We start from the raw sequence: 19,363 nt of genomic DNA on the forward strand, positions 1-19,363 counted from the left end.
TCATGTTTGTTCAGTTGGTAGTGCTGGGGTATGTAAAGGGAGCAAATGGTGATGAGTTTGTTTAGTAGGACAACTCGAACCGCCACTGCTTCAAGGGGCGTTTGTAGCTGTAGAGGTTGACACGCAATACTTCTATGAGAAAGAATCGCAACACCACCCGATGATGCGACGGCATCATCGCGATCTTTGCGAAACGTAACATACGTACGGAGAAAGTTTGTGTGTTTAGATTTTAAGTGTGTTTCCTGTAAACACAGCACTTTTGGATTATGTTTGTGGATGAGTTCTTGCAAATCATCAAGGTTTCTAAGGAGACCTCTGACGTTCCATTGTATGATTTGTGTATCCATATTTAATGTAAATTAGTGCTGTGTGTACGGAAACGGAAAGATGCCTTAGATTACAGAGCCCTTTCGAGGCCCTGTAATTGTTGTTTTGTTCTTTTTGAAGCGTTCGAGTGATTCTCGACGCTCCTTAGGCGCCTGGTGCGCCTTGAGGATAGGTGTGGTGTCCATTGCCTCTTGTGAGGCGCCGGACACGTGCTCTTGCGAGCGGGAAGTTTTCAGAGGGAGTCCCGCCTTGGAGGGCAAGACCCCTGCGCCCACCAGCCCGGAGGTCGATGGGGCTCCCAGAGGGATTTGGCTGCGCTGGCCGTTGCCAGCGCTGGAAGGGGCCTCGGAGGCTGGGGCAGCCTCGGCTGCGTCCACCTTCGGGTTCGATGGCCCCGTCTGCTGGGTAGACGGAGCAGCGCTAGCTGCAACCGCCGCGGGGGCAGATGGCGTAACTGCCGACTCACTGCCTGTGGGTCGGACAGCCGCTGGAGGCCGTTGTGACGCTGCCCCCTTACGCGCCACATCGGCAAAGCTACTCTTAGACAGGTATGACACCCGCCTACGTGCCTCCTTGAAAGATATGTTTTCTTTGACTTTGATTGTCACAATCTCTTTTTCTCTTTTCCAGGACGGGCAGGCACGCGAGTATGCGGCGTGCTCGCCATCACAGTTGACACAGTGTGGAGTCTTCTTGCATGTTTCGGAGGGATGTTCAGTGTCACTACACTTGGCACATGTCAGCCGGCCTCGACAGTTCTGTGAACTGTGGCCGAACCTTTGGCACGTAAAGCATCTGAGAGGATTGGGCACGTATGGCCTAACACGAAGTTTGATGTAACCGGCCTCGACGGACTCGGGGAGGACACTTGAACCGAAAGTGAGTATCAGGTGTTTCGTATTGATCTCTTTACCGTCTCGCCTGATCTTAATTCGCTTAACATTTATGACATTCTGTTCACTGAAGCCCTCCAAGAGTTCAGCTTCAGTGAGCTCTAGCATGTCATCGTCTGAGACAACGCCAAGGGTGGTGTTCATGGTTCGGTGCGGAGTAACTGTTATTTGGGTCTCCCCAAATGAGACAAGTTTCGGCAGTTTCTCGTACTGCTTCTTATCGTGGAGCTCCAAGAGAAGATCACCACTTGTCATTCTCGACGCCTTATATCCTGTTCCAAAAACTTCAGTTAAAGCCTTCGAAACAAGGAACGGTGAAATGTTACGCACTAGTTTGTCTGGGTTTTCTGAGTGAATCACGTGGTATTTAGGAAAGTTCTGGACTTGTCGTCCTGCAGCTGTTGTTTTATTTTCATTAACATGCATGGCATTTGCTGTTGACCGTCTCTCTCCATTTCCGATGGGGGCGAAATGCGAAAACACCCATGTACTTAGATTTAGGTGCACGTTAAAGAACCCCAGGTGGTCGAAATTTCCGGAGTCCTCCACTACGGCGTGCCTCAAAATCAGAAAGTGGTTTTGGCAAGTAAAGCCCCATAATATAATTTTTTAAACCGTCTCTCTGGTATTTTTAGGTACTATTACAAGCTCTCACAAGCTCGTGAACTCCTGCCCTGAGAAAGACATAGTGGAATGATCAGCATCTTGTCACGTAGTAGTGACGGTGAAGAAGGCAGCAAAACTGTGATTGACGAGACCAGGGTTTTAGTGGTAGAACTTGCGCCCTCAAAAGCAGGCTACACTCAAATAAAAGCGACAGCGGTAAACACACTCGGCCATCGCCGAAAATCTGATCAGCGGGTCCAGTGCGTCGACTTTTACACATCAGTCGTTGAATGTTCCAGAGTAATTTATTTATTTATTTATTTATTTATACATACTGCAGCCCCTGGTGGGCCTATAGCAGGAGTGGATAATACACTATAATACAAGAAAGAAACACAATAGGCAATAAAGAAAGTTTAGGCGCAATGTTGAGGGAGGACAGACAAGAAATTCATTTAATGGGAGAGAACGGTTGGTTCCAGGTAGCGAATTCCATGTGTCAATTGTTTTAGGGAAAAAGCTATGCTTAAATGTACTAGTGTGTGCAAAAAAAAATGGCGTAACGTTAAGCGCGTGATGTCTCCTACTAGAATATATTTTTGTAAAGGTGACATATTCATTACTGGAGAGGCGAAAAGATGTGTGAATAATGCCATGAAAAAATTTTTAAGAATTAACGTGTCGCTGTTCGGCGAGAGATGTTGGGTTGAGTGAGGACATGACTGACGATGGTGAGAACTGTTGGTCATAACCTAAATCGCTGGGACCCGCGTATTTTCCAGATGGTTCTACACTATTCGTGTCGCGCATACATGCAATCAGATTACACAAGGTTCAGTGACAAATAGCGGATGGAATCATCGATAACATTCCAGACACTTCCTATACATGTAGGCGCTTCCTGCGATGTGTGATAACATTTCTTAGGTGGTGACAAGCGGTCACCTGAAAAAGGTAAACAAGTACACGTGTGAATATGCAATGTTATGGATAGCTGTCAGCGTTTGGACGACGACGACGAAATTGCGCCTCCGCAGCTCCGGACGCTCGAACCAGGAAGAAGGAGAAAAAAAATCCGTGCGAGATCGCAGGGGCCCGTGGATGTCTGCGTTCGAATGACGATAAATAAAATATGCAAGACTAGAAATGCCTGAGGTCTCTCCAGAAGTGATGACCCGGTCATCGAATGGCAACGTGTCACCTGCTCATTCCTTCATCGCTTTCCGGGTGACGACAGGAAAAGCCTTGAGTACGGTCCACTCCGTCAGATCATGGACACATCACCACTCAACGACACATGTTGAGCGCCAAGGCAATGGACCCTGTCGTCGCTAATATCAAATTACCAGAGTTGTCACATCCGACTCGAAACTCTCATTTCTGAGCGTCGAACCACTTTTCTGATGGCACCGCGTAACATCACAAACTGCAAGGTACGACCATGTCATAGGTTCGCTACCGCTTACTGTCATTGCCATCGTCAGGGACACTGTGCTTTCGTCTCCGAAAACCTTTACGACACTTTAAAGAGGGAACTCATAGGGCGAACAAATCTGTCAAAACAGCGTAAGTTGCAGAAGCTACTGACCTCGGAGGAACTCGGTGGCGGAAAACCCACAGAGCTTCTGCGTGACATGCATCATCTCATCGGCGATTACTGCTGCAATGGGAGCGTCGATTCTATTCGAAGTCATCCCAAGCCGACTGCCTCAGCAGGTGTGGTTGATTTTGAGTGCTTCCTCCTCCTCCTCCTCCGAATTCCTCAACTCACTCACAGATAGCCGACAAATTTATGGTAGTCGGTACCCCAACACTATGTGCCATCGAGAGACCATGTGCTTCATCACATGAGAACGCCTTCTTGACGCTAACGAGCGACTCATCCACAATGTAGACCAGCTTACCGCCGATCTCAACTTGCTCGAAATCGACCGACGACGTAGCGCTTCACCACACCAACGCCATAGTCCCACACGCGAAATGGCGGCAAGTCTTTCTCGCAATGTGTGTTGATACCACCACCTATACGGAGCAAGCGGTGGCCAGAGCCGTCAGCCTTGTGCTTTGGTGGGAACGCATGGGCCACGGACTCAAGGGGACATCTGCTTTAGGCCTGACATCCAGCCGCTTATTCCACGTCGCCCTCCCAGACCGTGTCACAGAGGTCTGTTATCAGACCTGCACTGATGCTAAAGTGTCCGTTATTCCTCCTACGCTGGAGGACGTTGACGACTGCACACCATGCCACCTGTCACTGCTGCTAAAGGTTCGGCCATACAGACCTATAGACATCAGTCTGTCATACTTGAGATTGGCTTGAGACGCACGTTTCGGTGGATGATTTAATCACCGATGTACCCGTGCCGAGTATATGTGCGGATTTTCTTTGACATTTCAAGCTTGTGGTGTACCTCCGACACAGTCGTTTCCTGGATTCCGAAACGCACGTAACGATTCAAAGGGTGACATCACGTTTACCAACCTTGCGTCTCGTGCAAGCTCACGCCAAAGTCTCCCCACCGTGGTCTATGCTTTCGAACAATTTTCTTATCTGTTCCGAGCTGCTTCTCTGGAAAACCCAGTACGTCAGAATATCACCCATGATATTGTCAATGTAGGAGCGCAAGTTTTTGCACGTCCTCATCGCCTCGCTCCTGCCCTCTACAAGATTGCGCAGCCAGAATGTGGTCCATGGTCATCAATGCTACACATGGGGCCCAAGCCATCAGGTGATTAGACGCTATGCAATGACTACCGCGCTCTTAACAAAGTGACGGTACCGGACCGCTATACCATACCACACGTCCAGGACTTTACCGCGTTGCTGCATAGTTGCATCGCATTTATCAAAATAGATTTAGTCAAAACATACCAGCAAATACCTGTCCAGCCTACCGACGTACTGAAGACCGATAATAAGACCATTTGGCATGTTTGAATACCTACACATATATCATTAGATCTAACAAACGCCACACAAACATTTTAGCGGTTTGTTGACCAAGTCCTTCGTGGTTTGACCAGCTGTTTCGCATACATCGACAATATTCTCGTCTTCAGCACGTCAGAAGTAAACATGGACTAGTCATAAACGGACCAAAGAGTGGGTTTGGTGTTTCCGCATTAGACTGCCTTGGTCATCACGTGGATTCCCGCCAGATCTTTCCTCCTGTAGCTCGTGTGGAAGCCATCATGCAATTTCCACGACCATTGGCTACGAGAAAACTGCGTGAATTCCTTGATCTTGCCATCTATTACCGGTGGTTCATTCCTCACTGCGGCGCCATGTTGCAGCTACTCAACAAACCCCTGTCCGGTCACACGAAACCGAATGCTTCTATATCCTGAACAGACAATGCCGAAACAGCTTTCAGCTCCTTCAAGGAAGCCCTCACTAATTCGCCATTCCTCGCGCAAAGAAAGCCCGAGCCCCCACGTTAGTCACGGTGAACGCCTCGGACGTCACCGTCCGAGCAGTACTGCAGCAATCGATTGTGGCAGTCAGTTGCGTTCTCGCGAAAACTATCGCAGGCCGAGCCTAGATACAGCACTTTCAGTCACGAACTGCGGGCGGCCAGCTTAGCCGTGAAACATTTCCGCCACTTCTTCGAAGGTCGGGAATTCTACGTTCTCACCGCCCACTACCTTCAATCACTACCAACTAGGCTCGCACTCCACGCGAGATCTGGCAGCTTGCCTATATTCTGGAATTCACGAGCAACATCCGACATATGGGTGGTAAGGATAACCACGTTGCTGACGCACCATCCCGAACAGAAGTCAGTGCAACCATCGATGTGCGGCCCACCAGTGGATTTCGCCGCCATAGCCACAGCACAGCGACAGGACAAGATACTTCAGTTCCTACGACTGAAAGGTAACTCCACCGAAATTAAAGAAGTCGAGCTTCCAGGCAGCGCTATGCTTTTGATTTCCGACATTTCTACTGGTTGCCTTCGCCCTTATGTTCCACCGTCATTTCGCCTCAGCGTCTTTGACACCTTTTGCATTCCATATCGCACCGTGGTACCTGTGCTGCTCAACCCCTCGTCGCTACGCGATACCTGTGGCCAAGCATCAACATTGACGTCCGCCACTTGACGCGCACTCGTCTCAAGTGCCAGCAAACCGAAGTTCAACGCTACGCAGTGCGTCCGCTCGGTACCTTCACGCCTCCAGATTCCCGCTTCAGTCATGTGCACCTTGACTTAGTCGACCCTTTTCCCACATCCAAGAACAGCCGATAAGCATTGACATCCATAGATCGCTTCACGCGATGGCCTGAGGCACTACCACTCAATGATATCACGGAAGAGTCCATCGCGCGCGGCTTCATCGCCGTGTGCATTAGCCTATACGGAATTCCCTCGACTGTCACAACAGATCGAGGTGGTCAATTTGACTCTGCGCTCTTTGATAAGTTATCCCGATTGCTTGGTGTCAGCCACATCAAGACGACATACTATCGCATGGCTGTGACTCCGCCATCAGCTTAAAGCCTCGCTCATGGCGTCACGACCATTCTGGACGGAGCGTCTCCCATATGTCCTTGTTCTTTGCAGCGCGATGAGGACTGACGCGTTTCGCTCTTCAGCTGAGTGCGTTATCTGTACTGCCTTAAGGTTTTCTAGAGGTTTTCGAGCCTTCTTTCATAACAACGTGCGACGCTGGCGACTGTGTCAGTCGCCGCAAGGTTGCCATGAGAGACGTGTCTCCTATTCAATCCCGCCAACATACGTGGCCATCCCTCATCAGTTGCGCTCTCCATGATTGCATACACGCCTTCGGGGACACGGCGCTGTTCGACCTACACTACAACCGCAATACGATGTACCCTTGAAGGTCATCAAGTGCTGCCCCAAACACATTGTCTTGCTGATGAATGAACGCGAGGACGTCTCCATCACCGGCGTTTCTACCCGCCGTGGTTGCTCAGTGGCTATGGTGTTGGGCTGCTGAGCACGAGGTCGCGGGATCAAATCCCGGCCAATCTAAGTACACGGGTGTTTTCGCACTTCGTCCCCATCGAAATGCGAAAACACCCGTGTACTTAGATTTAGGTGCACGTTAAAGAACCCCAGGTGGTCGAAATTTCCGGAGTCCTCCACTACGGCGTGCCTCATAATCAGAAAGTGGTTTTGGCACGTTAAACCCCATAATTTATATTTTAATCACCGGCGTTTCACGACACCGACACCATCATCGTGGACAACAAGCGATATACGAACGCCAGGCGTTTCCACTTCACCACTGCAGAACCTACCGATGGCTCTCATACTCCGTTCCATACATAGCAGTCAACGCTGTGGAAGCTACGCAAGAAGTTCGGTCAAGAAAAGTTACCACACGGCGCGCTCAGTCCAAGCTTCGACGCACGCAATCCGCATTTTCTCGCGCGAGCAGGCATGCGAGGCTCTCCGCTACGGGTTGCAAATAACCCCTCCCCCTAAATAACAAAAAACAAAAAACAAGAATGATCTGAAACAAATCATTAGCAGTGCCATACCACAGTGTTTGTTCATAAGGATTGAAACTTGTTTCATTCGATACTGAGCCTCTATAAAAACAGTTGCGCATAATTGCGGTCAAAAAGCATCGAACTTTAGCGAAGTGCGAACGAAGCCTCTGCGAGAAGTCTCTCTAGTCTCCAGCGTTGACTGCTACGTATGAAATGGACTATAGACTGTTTCACTCGCGCGATAACTGCAGCGAGAGAGCGCCCACAAGAAACTTCTGGTCACGGGCCTTACTGCGTCTACTGCGTCGGAACGCAAAGGGCATTTTAAAGTTCTTTTACTGGCGGAAAGTATATTTTTAAGTTTTTAAATAGAATACATGCGCGTTACGCCTCGCGACAAATACAAAACTTTTCGTGCAACTTAGGGCAAGATTCACTTGTAAAATTGTTCTTATGTGCAGAGGAAAAGTGTTCAAACTCTGGGGGCTTAGATTTTAACGACTCTTGCCAGTAAATATCGCAGCCAGAGCCTTTCTTGCCCGCTATATCTAGAGGGCTTCGTCAATGAGCAAAACCGAAGACCATCCATGGCCAATGTTTGTAAGCAGTGTGAGGTCCTATAGACATTCGCTCATTCCCATCCTGGCTCTCTCGCTAGAGAGAGAGGGGGAGGCTATGGCAAGCTGTCAGCGTTTGGACGATGACGACAAAGTGTAGCCTCCGCAGATCCGTTAGTTCCAGCCAGAAAGCAGGATCGAACATCCGGGCAAGATCAAAGGTTCCCGTGGTTGTCTACGTTCGAGTGACCATAAATAAAATATGTGGGACAAGAAACACCTCACGTCTGCCGAGAATATATGTGGCGTCACAATTAATATTTACAACATCATTAGGATAGATGCTAAATAATAATGGACCTAACCTACGGCACTGAGGCATTCCGGACAGCACAAATTTCACGCCGGAATAGAAGTTGCTTATCCGTAGGACCTCATGTCTGTTGGATAAATAATAGCCAATCAGCGATAAGCTCTGTCCACTTACACCATAGCAATTGAATTTCTTTTATAATATGCTAAGAGATTTATTAGCAACGGGTGCAGGCGAATGGGTAGCATTCACAAGCGTTCGGCCAAGAACAGCAACCATGAGCTCATACCGGTATGGATGGTGCTGTGGCGGAGGCAGGCTACTCTTCTTCGTTACGATCGCCCTCCGCAAAAAAATGGCGCCATCCTGGCGGCCAAAAGCAAAGCCTTAAGGTCGTAGTGTTCGTAGTTGTCCAGGTCATAGTACGGCTTAATGCGAGAGACGTGTACAAGTTCGCGGCCGCGATGGCGTAGGCCCGTCGATGGCGTGAGGGGCTCTACAAAGTAACTAACGGAGGACGTTTGCTTCAGTACGCGGTAGGGTCCTAGGTATTTTGCGACAAGTTTTGCGGAGAGGCCGGGTGTGGCAGCGGGTATCCGAAGCAATACGAGACAGCCAGGAGAAAAAGTTGGTGCAGAAGGTCGGCAGGTTGACGGGATTGCTGCTGCCACTGGTCCGCGGTGGAAAAGGAGCGGCCCAGCTGGCGGCATCCCTCGACATGATGAGCAGCTTGAGATAGCGGAGTTCTACCGGACGCGTCAGGTGTATATGATTGTAGAGAAGAATAGCAGCCTGCCGGCACCACAGCACCATCGCTACCGGTATGAGCTCTGGTTGCTGTGGCGCCCGCAGGCTACTCTTCTTCGTTAAAAATATTTTCATCATCATCATCAGCCTGGTTATGCCCACTGCGGGGCAAAGGCCTCTCCCGTACTTTTCCAACTACCCCGATCATGTACTAATTGTGGCCATGTTGCCCCTGCCAACTTCTTAATCTCATCCGCCCACCTAACTTTCTGCCGCCCTCTGCTATGCTTTCCTTCCCTTGGAATCCATTCCGTAACTCTTAATGACCATCGGTTATCTTCCCTCCTCATTACGTGTCCTGCCCATGACCATTTTTTTTTCTTGATTTCAACTAAGATATCATTAACTCGCGTTTGTTCCCTCACCCAATCTGCTCTTTTCTTATCCCTTAACGTTATACCAATCATTCTTCCTTCCATAGCTCGTTGCGTCGTCCTCAACTTAAGTAGAACCCTTTTCGTAAGCCTCCAGGTTTCTGCCCCGTACGTGAATACTGGTAAGACACAGCTGTTATAAACTTTTCTCTTGAGGGATAATGGCAACCTGCTGTTCATGATCTGAGAATGCCTGCCAAACGCACTCCAGCCCATTCTTATTCTTCTGATTATTTCAGTCTTATGATCCGGATCCGCAGTCACTACATGTCCTAAGTAGATGTATTCCCTTACCACTTCCAGTGCCTCACTACCTCTTGTAAACTGCTGTTCCCTTCCGAGACTGTTAAACATTACTTTAGTTTTCTGCAGAATAATTTTTAGACCGACCCTTCGGCTTTGCCTCTCCAGGTCAGTGAGCATGCATTGCAGTTGGTCCCCTGAGTTACTAAGCAAGGCAATATCATCAGCGAATCGCAAGTTACTAAGGTATTCTCCATTAACTCTTATCCCCAATTCTTCCCAATCCAGGTCTCTAAATACCTCCTGTAAGCACGCTGTGAATAGCATCGGAGAGATCGTATCTCCCTGCCTGACGCCTTTCTTTATTGGGAGTTTGTTGCTTTCTTTATGGAGGACTAGGGTGGCTGTGGAGCCGCTATAGATATCTTTCAATATTTTTACATACGGCTAGTCTACACCCTGATTACGCAATGCCTCCATGACTGCTGAGGTTTCGACTGAATCAAACGCTTTCTCGTAATCAATGAAAGCTATATATAATTTACTAAATCAAATGCCTTGGAAAAATTGACATTGATACTTCTTTTGCTCCAGCAGCGCCAGTTCAGCTTATTTACTTTTCCAGAAACCAAACTGATAACGTATAAGTAAATTAAATCTGCATAAGAAACTTGAAATTCGAGTATGCAGAACTTTTTCGAAGGCACTTGAGAACACAGGCAAGCTAGACACCGCTATATAGCTGGTGAAATCATTCCGGTTAACTTTCAACTTTTTTGATAAAGCATGGTCACTTTCGCTACTAGCATATTTACAGGAAAGACACACTCACTAAACAAATGCTAAAGATATCTGCTAAGACAGCGGTGCGATTAAGTTTGCAAATAAGTTTGGACTAGTCATGTATAAGAAAACTTTGGGGTACAAATAACAAATTTGTTTGCTGTTTGTATACGATTCTTTTGCTTCTAGGCCTTATGTCATTGCTTGGCCCTTCAAATACTTCTGCAGGCTTGGAGTGACGCCTGTGACTGGAGAAAGATGCCGAGAGCGAGTGGGGCTATACTAATTCAGGTACAACCAAATTAGGAAAGCCCACTAAGCTTCAACAAGACACTCGCTCACCAGAACAGAAATTGGCCTTCCTGATGCAGTATTCGGCCAAGACCTACCAAATGGCTCACTCTATTACACAATTGGCCTCAGGCCCAGCAGCTGCGGAAAACCTGACCAAAATGTTCCGCAGCTCACCCTTGCAACGTTTAGCACCCGAACCCTCTCGAGTGAGGCTAAGTTCTGGAGGACTCTGTGAGGAATTATCAGACATTGTTTGGGATATCATCGGCCTTAGTGAGATTAGAAGAACTTGTAAGGCTTATACAATGCTGAATAACGGACCTGTCCTCTGCTACAGAGGTCTCCTAGATAAGAACCAATACGGGGTAGATTTCATTATCCATAAGGACATAGCGGGTAACATTCACGATATCTACAGCATTAATGAGAGGGTAGCTGTAGTAAAGAAATTTCATAAGAGGTATGCCTAAGAGGTACAAGTATATGCTCCAACATCTAGTCACGATAATGAGGAAGTAGATCAGTTTTATGCAGATGTTGAATTAGCGATGAGAAAATTGCAAACTAAGTAAACTGTAGTAATGGGCGACTTCAATGTAAACGTGGGCAAAAATCAGGCTAGTGAACAAGCAATTGGCAACAACGGCGTCAATTCTAGGAACGATAAAGGAGAGATGCTGGTAGAATTCCCAGATAAGAATAAGCTTCCAATACTTAACACCTTTTTCAGGAAGCGTAGCATCAGAAAGTGGACCTTGAAAAGCCCTAATGGTGAAACAAAAAATGAAATTGGCTTCATACTTTCTGCTGATCACAGCATAGTGCAGGAGGCAGAAGTGATAGGTAGGGTAAAGTGCAGTGATGGTAGGATAATGAGGGCTGGGATTCACCTCAATTTGGAGAGAAAAAGCTAAATTGGTCAATAAGAAAGAGGTCATCCTAGAGGCAGTAAGCGTAAAAGCAGACAAATGCAGGCTGGTACTTGCAAACAAATATGTAGCCTTAGAACAGAGGATGATGATGACATAGAGCTAATGAATGAAACCGTAACTAGGTTGGCCTGTCCTGTCCCTTATACTTTGTGGTTGCATGTGTTTGCGCTGTAAACAGTTTTCATGTCAAGTATGCACCAACTCGCCCAGAAAGAAGTTTTAATGAATAATGTAGGTTGGCTTCAGACGCAGCAACTGAAGTGGGAGGCAAAGCACCAAGGCAACCGGTAGGCAAGCTCTCCTAAGTAAGAAAGGACCTAATAAAGAAACGATCAAGAATCAAAGTGACCAACTCAGTAGATAGGATAGAATTCGCGGAACTGTCAAAACTGATCAACAAGGCAAAAATAAGTGTTATTCAAAACTATAACGTGAAAAAGACTGAAGAAGCCGTAAAATATGGACACAACTACAAATGAGTGGGAAAGAAGCTTGGCATAGGGCAAACCAAGATGTACGCACTGAAAGATAAGCTGGGTAATATCATCAGCAATCTCGAAGGTATAATAAATGAAGCGGAAGAATTCTATACTGACATGTACAGTACCCAAAGGACTCAGGAAAACTCCATTCGGAACGATAATGAACAGGACACAGAAACTCCTCCTATAGCTAGAGATGAGGTCAGAAGGGCCTTCCAAGACATGAAACGAGGAAGGGTGTCAGGAGTTGGAATAACAGTCGATTTAATCAAAGAGGGGAGAAATATAATGCCAGGAAAAGCGGCGGCTCTTTACACGAAGTGTCTGTCGACTGCAAGGGTCCCAGCAAACTGGAGAAATGCAAACATTATGCTAATATACAAAAATGGATACGTTAAAGAATTGAAACATGATAGGCCCATTAGCTTACTCCCAGCATTATACAAAATATTTATCAAAAAATCTCCAATAGAATAAAGGCAACACTGGACTTTAGTCAACGAAGGGAAGAGGCTGGCTTCAGGAAAGGATACTCTGCAATTAATCACATTCATGCCATCAATTAGCTTATCGAGAAATTCGCCAAATGTAATAGGCCTCTCTACATGACTTTCGTGCATTACGAAAATGCATTTGATTCAGTAGAGGTACGAACAGTCGTAGCGGAATTACGTAATCAAGTTGTGCAGGACGCTTACGTAATTTCCTTGAAAAATATCTACACAGGTTCTACAGCTACCTTAATTCTACACAAGAAAAGCAGAAAGATACCTATAAAGAAAGGGGTCAGACAGGGAGACACAATGTCTCCAATGCTATTCACTGCCTGCATGGAAGTATACAAGCTATTAAACTGGGAAGACTTAGGAGTAGAGATCGACGGCGAAAATCTCAGCAACTTTCGGTTTGCCGATGACACTGATCTATTCAGCCACAATGCGCATGAGTTACAGCAAATTATTGAGGACCTTAACAGATAGAGTGTAAGAGTGGTGTTCAAGACTAATATGCAGGAGACAAAGGCAATGATAAATAGCAGGGCAAAGGAACAAGAGTTCAGGATTGCCTGTCGGCCTCTAGAGTCTGTGAAGGAGTATTATTACCTAGGTCAATTAATCGCAGGGAACCCTGTTCTTGAGAAGGAAATTCACAGAAGAATAAAAACTGGTTCGATCGCATACGGCAAACAATGCCACCCCCTGACTGGAAGCTTACCATTATCATAGAAAAGGGAGGTGTACAATCAGTGCATTTTACCAGTGCTGACGTATGGGGCGGAGACTTGGAGGCTGACAAAGAAGCTTGAGAACAAGTTAAGGACCTCGCAAAGTGCAATGGAACGACGATTGCTAGCCATAACGTTAAAAGACAGAAAGAGAGCGGTTTGGATCAGAGAGCAAACGGGTATAGGCGATATTCTAATTATGAATAGAAAAGAATGGAGCTAGGCAGGTCAAGTAATGCGCCGGTTAGATAACCGTTGTAGCATTAGAGTTAGCGAATGGGTACCAAGAGAAGGGAAACGCAATCGAGGATGACAGAAGACTAGGTGGGATGATGAAATTAAGAAATTCGCGGGAGCTACTGGAAATGAGCTGTCGCAGGACAGGGGTAAATGGAGATCACAGGAAGAGGTCTTCGTCCTGCAGTGGACATCGAACAGGCTGCTGCCGCTGCTGCTGATGATGATAAATGCTGTAAGCGTTTAGATCAACCGCTTGGCAGGTTCGTACGAGTTTACCACACCTTGTGGGTTATCGCATCTCATGCTTCAATTTCGCAGGACCTTTCCACGGGAGGTAAAGCATGGTTAGGCAAAGGTTAATGGTTTGTAGCCCGGTCACTTTTTTAGTGTAGGGCGGGCACCTACTCATGCCCGGCCTTCCTGCACAAAATCTTTCCCTACGCGCACGCTCTCAACGCGTGTCGCTTTTGTAAGGATATAGCTAGCCTTGCTCACATGCTCTGGGGTTGCTCCTTGGTGCCTCGGGCTGGGACCACCGAGGAAGAGTGGGACCGAGCTCTAGACAGCTCGGACCTTGAAGCACAGCTCTCGGCTGTCCATCGGGCCCACGACGCGGCGGAGAGGCATTGCCTCTCTATCCCGACGTGGGAGCGGCCCGCTGCGCACTAATCGTCCAAACCGACGGACCTCAAGAAACTTTTTTATTCATCCATCTATCCACCCTACATAGTTGCTATGAAAATTCATAGCTTTTTCCTTTATGTTAAAAAAGTTCATCTGATATGATGCTGTGCATCGAATGTCGTGCTCAAGCCAGCCTTACAACAGGAAGAATTGGCGACTGAAAAGCTTATATCCGTTATGCCCTTCTTTATTTTTCACAGCGTTGTTGGAAAGCCGAATAATATGTGAAATTAAGTACGTGCGTTTGATATGAGGTGGATTTCATTAAGCAATGAATGGTTGCCTTTATAGGCACCTTTCTAACCGTTTTTTTTTGTGTGTGTGTGTACGTCTAGCTTGCGTCAAAGGGTCCAACAGCCCATGAAGTAACACAATGAGCCACCTGGCATGTTTTAGTTCGCTAGGGCCAACCACTGTTGATTCATTGCCTCGCAGCACCAGCATAGTGGCGCACAGCCCAGGGATCAGACGAAGCAATTCCCAGTAGTGCGTGTACCAATTTTACATCGGCGAATTCAACGTTAATGCTTAGGCAAGGGTGGCTGGATTGTTACCTGAGTGGGCACCAAGATGCTGTAAAACGTGAAAACGCATTCATTCCTTGCCAAAGTGTATGACCACGGGTAGGACATGCCTGTGCTTGCAGAAGAAAAGCAAGCATCAATTCATGAGAGCCTCTGTTATCTTTCAAGATGTGATTTTCACATCGAACCCTTTCGGATATATGGTCAGCATTCTTAAGTTGCACACGGGAGAATAGATGAATAGTACTGGATATTGTTGATTAAGTGGGTTTTTGTAAGGGTGTGCGAATGTTCGAAGCTTTCGAATAACGAATGTAATAGTGTTCTAGTTGATTGGGTCTTCTAGTGGAACATGACTGTTCACAAATGCGAACCCGGGCCACCGGCGTCCTTCCCTGAAGCTACGGCTACTCCACGGTTCTGACTTACTAAATGTGTGCCTAGTATATTCATGATTGCAGACGTCACGTCGGAGCCATCTCGCTGACTAGTGCGTGCGTCATGGCGCAGCGCACTTGACGGTGCCGATGAGGTGGCGCCAGGTCATGAGTCTATAAAATGAGCACGTTGATGATGTTCCGAGGTCTACGAACGGTATAATGCTTTCGCATTCGCACACGTAAGCACTCTTAAGTGTTTTCCGAATTTTGTGCTTAGTTGTTGCTTTGTGCCAGGAGTTGTTGCGCAGAAAAGCGGGGGCGCGCGCTCTGCGTATTGACGTCACAGTCGGAGCGACGGCGGTTGTCTGCGGCGAGCGATGGAGGAGCGTGCACGCTTTTGAGGCTCACGAGGACGGCCGTACAAGTGCGCCGCTGCGGAAGGAGCGCGTGCCGCTGCGCCTCAGTAGTGCCTGACGTGCACTTCCCTGTGCGGCTCCTTATTTCTTGTAAGAAGTCTAGCCCCGATTGCATGCCTTAATGCATAATCAATATTTTATGAAGCAATGTAACCACGAGTGTAGAACTTCATGTACTACCAAATGTGGAGCAAGCTTTTGCATTCTTGTAATGCAGAAGTGTAACACCTTCCGAACTTTTTGTCTAATGATAAATGATTGTGTGTGCAATGTTATTACGAGTATTATTTAGGCGATTGTGCGAAACTTGAATATTATTTTTTGAATACGGAATGTTTTTTGTTCGCTAAGGTTTTAAAAAAAACATTCACTCATGGCATGTAGAAAAATTTACTGCTTGGGCAATATCACTCTCATGGGCAGACATTATTTGCGTGAGAAAACAAAATATACCTAACTAGTTGTCAAAATTTTGCTTATTATCTTCCAAACTAAATATTTTAGGGTACACATCGCACTTGTCAAATTGTAGCCGGCCTCCTCGAAAGTCCTAAGTACTTGGAACAAATAATGGGCATCCCACAAATTTGACGAAGAATTGCATTGCTACCCAGGAATTTTTGAGATTCAGTGCATTAAAAGCGCTTTGTTAAAAAGTAAAGCAATGCATGGTTGCCGAACCTTTGACAGCGCTTATCTGAAACGTGGCCCTCCATTCAACGTGTTTTCCATGCTGATCTGCATACTGAAGTCGCTGTCTTCAATTCGTAAATTGCAATCTGCGCGCTCAATTGTTAAAAATGTTTAGCCACATTTCAGTAATTAGTCACTTGCGCATTTTGCTTTCCAGTGTAAATAAGGCCCGCCTCATCAAGTAATCTTTCACGACGAACCTATTTGTGATATGTGCTTACGTGCGACATTTAAAAGTCCTATTAAGGTTAAGAAAGCACCCAGTATACCGTAAAATTCCGAACAAGCGATCCCACCCGTGCAAGCCCCCCACCCCCCTAACTTTACTGTCAATTTCATATTTCCACGCCGTTCCGGGAAGGAGGCCCCTCCCCCCGCTCGGGCCCTTTTCATGCGCCGCGACTGAACAACACCCGTCTGCCCCATCAAGTCCATGAAGTTAATCCAATCCAATCCTTCCTTTCAAGCCATTCGAATGCTCGTTCGCACGCACCGTTTGTCGTCTTGTTTTGGCATTGGGAATTTCGCGATGGCGATGCATTGGCGAAGTGGCGAAGAAAGTTGAGGTCGTACAATGGCATCGAGAAAACGGAAGAAATGCGCAGCAAGCGTCTCGACACTTTGAGCAGGAGTGCAAACGGATACAGGAAGGGGACAGTAATTTGGAGAAGTTGCTTCAGCAAACCTACGGGAGAGCAAAACTTCAAAGAAACTGATTAATGGCGCCCCAGTTTTCAGTAAATGCGTCGACGATGCGCTCTTCGAGTTCTTCGAGTGGGAGAGAACGGCAGGACGTGTCGTTAGTAAACGGCTTCTCTCTGAAGAGGCTCTCAGAGTAGTCAACAACATGCAGTTGGAAAACTTCGTAGCTTCCAGCCATTATATGAATCGATGGAAGCAGCGATTCCGCGTGTCAATGCACCGTTCTACGAACGAGAGCCAGACGGCGCCCGAAGAGTTTTCGGAGGCAGCAAATGCGTTTCGGTCTGCCGCAAACTCTCTGCGATCGCGCAATGACCACTCATTGTACAACATCGCCAATATGGACCAGACGATGGTCCGAATAGACAACCCAGCCAACAAGACAAACAACGTTGTCAGCGAAAGCACCATACTGATCGCAAACACTGGGTGTGCCCGACGAGGCTTCACGGTTTGCCTACCCGCTCGTGCCACCGGCGACAAACTCCCGGCATTCGTTATTTTCAAGGAACAAACCAGGAAAATTCCAGCCATGGTCTTCGTGAGCCTTCGCATACCAAGTCAGAATGTTTCGTTTCTTTTTCAATGGGGTGAGGAATCACACGATGTCGCTAAGTTCGTTCTATCAAAACGACGACTTCTTTCTTCTTTCACTGGTAGCAAATATTCATTTCACCGCCACAAAAATGGCTGGATGACATCGGAAAAGGTGCAGGAGTGGCTGTCAAGAATCTGGGGCACAAACGTCGATGACGTGCGGCATTTACTGGTACTGGAGCAGGCGCCCATCCATAAAATGCAAGCTGCCAAGAATCTTTTTGAGGAGCGCGATACCGACGTGCTCTAAGTGCCTGCGGGGTGCACGAGCATCCTGCAGCCGGCTAACGTCTACTGGAACAAGCCTTTCAAGTCCACCCTACCGCGTTTGTGAGAAGAATATATGCGCGCAGAAGAGAGGACTCCCAAAGGAAACCTGAAGAAGGCGTCGCGCCAGCATGCTCTCGATTTTGTTGCCGAGGCGTGGGCTGCTGTACCCGAGGGGATTGTGGTACGCTCCTTCAAGGGATGCAGCATTACTAACGCACTCAATGGCTCGGAGGGCGGCCACCCGCATGGCGGACTGGCAGATGTTGGAGCCGTGGCGCCAGAAGACCGGGGTGGGCTTCAAGCGGAATGATGTGAACTTTCTTTTGCGACTGACTCGGAGGAGTCTTTCGATGGTTTTGAAAGTGGTTGACATAGCAATCATGAATAAAGGGAAAATCAGACATCCACCCGTTCGTAGCAATTGCAACAAAGGAAACCCATACGGGTTCCTTTGAATCTTTCGCTTAATAAAATTCATGTTTCTACACGTAAAATAAATTTTAAATCCATGTGCGCTGCGCTTGTTTTTCTCGCGGGAAAATGTCGCCGCCATCTGGAATTTTGGCACCGTTACGAAATAGCGACCCCCCCGCCTACTTTTCCAGTGATTACGTCCTGCTGGGGGTGGGGGGCGCTTGCTCGGAATCTTACGGTATACATAAATAAATGAGCACTTCATTTGGAAACGGGTCGTTATGGATGGCAGCATTGTTGGTATTTTCATCTTCTGCGCAAAACTGTCAACAACACATAACCACCACGCGCCGGGCTATGCTCGCACGTGCTTGTGGTTCCACAACCAGTAACACATCTTCGGGATTCAGTCGTCATTGACATCAATAATTTAGCGAGGAAGTGTTGTTTGTTGCATCCTTTTATTCTACCCTCAGTTGCTAAAAAATAAATCTGAGAGTACGCTTCTAGCATATCGAGGTAAATACCGTGGTTTCTTTATTTTCTACCTAGGTTCTACGGTAGACAGGACCCCACAGCGCAGCCATGCAACAGCGTCTCCCGGAAAAGCTTCCTCTGCAAGCAACGCACATCCAAGTCGTCCGACTTGAAAGCCTGTCGATAACCCAATAGTTATAGAAGTGTACTGATGTTACGGTTACCAAGTGTACGGAGAGATGTGTCTAATAAAACTGCTAAACCCTACTAATGAGGCGGTTCTGGGGGTCAGACGGGTGTGTCAGTTTACTTTGCTTTAATGTGGAGATAACAAGCGTAACTGTCTCCTTTGTGTGCGGCGCAACAAGAAGACGTAAACACGGTTGCTTACAGCATTGCCGTTATCGAGGCCCTAACTTTCTTATCTCTCTTTTTCTTTCAAGGACCGCATAGAAATTGCGACTGAAGCAGTAAACGCAGGAAGCAGACTGCAAACTATTAGTGGAAAAACTTTCCAATGCAGCTTTTGTCTTGGCATATATTGCCGAGCAAGCACATCATAATATATAAGTCGAAACGTGGTACAAAGATTTTTTTTTCGCGGGGTTGGACGTAATAAATAAAAAATCAGTAACCCATCGTCATACTAGGACAATAACAGCGAACTTG

At 47.2% G+C, this 19,363-nt stretch overlaps 1 protein-coding gene across 1 annotated transcript in view; it reads left to right on the forward strand.

The window, feature by feature from the left end:
- Positions 1–18,948, forward strand: part of LOC129382725 (sphingomyelin phosphodiesterase-like) — a 71,170-nt gene extending 52,222 nt beyond the window's left edge. The window contains exon 8 of the mRNA XM_072289004.1: positions 18,770–18,948. Within this exon, the coding sequence (XP_072145105.1) occupies positions 18,770–18,881 (112 nt within the window). The 3' untranslated portion in view covers positions 18,882–18,948. The remainder of the gene's footprint in view (positions 1–18,769) is intronic.
- Positions 18,949–19,363: the final 415 nt, after the last annotated feature.

Source organism: Dermacentor andersoni, chromosome 6 (assembly GCF_023375885.2).
Source record: "Dermacentor andersoni chromosome 6, qqDerAnde1_hic_scaffold, whole genome shotgun sequence".
In the NCBI taxonomy this organism is placed as follows: Eukaryota; Metazoa; Arthropoda; class Arachnida; order Ixodida; family Ixodidae; genus Dermacentor; species Dermacentor andersoni.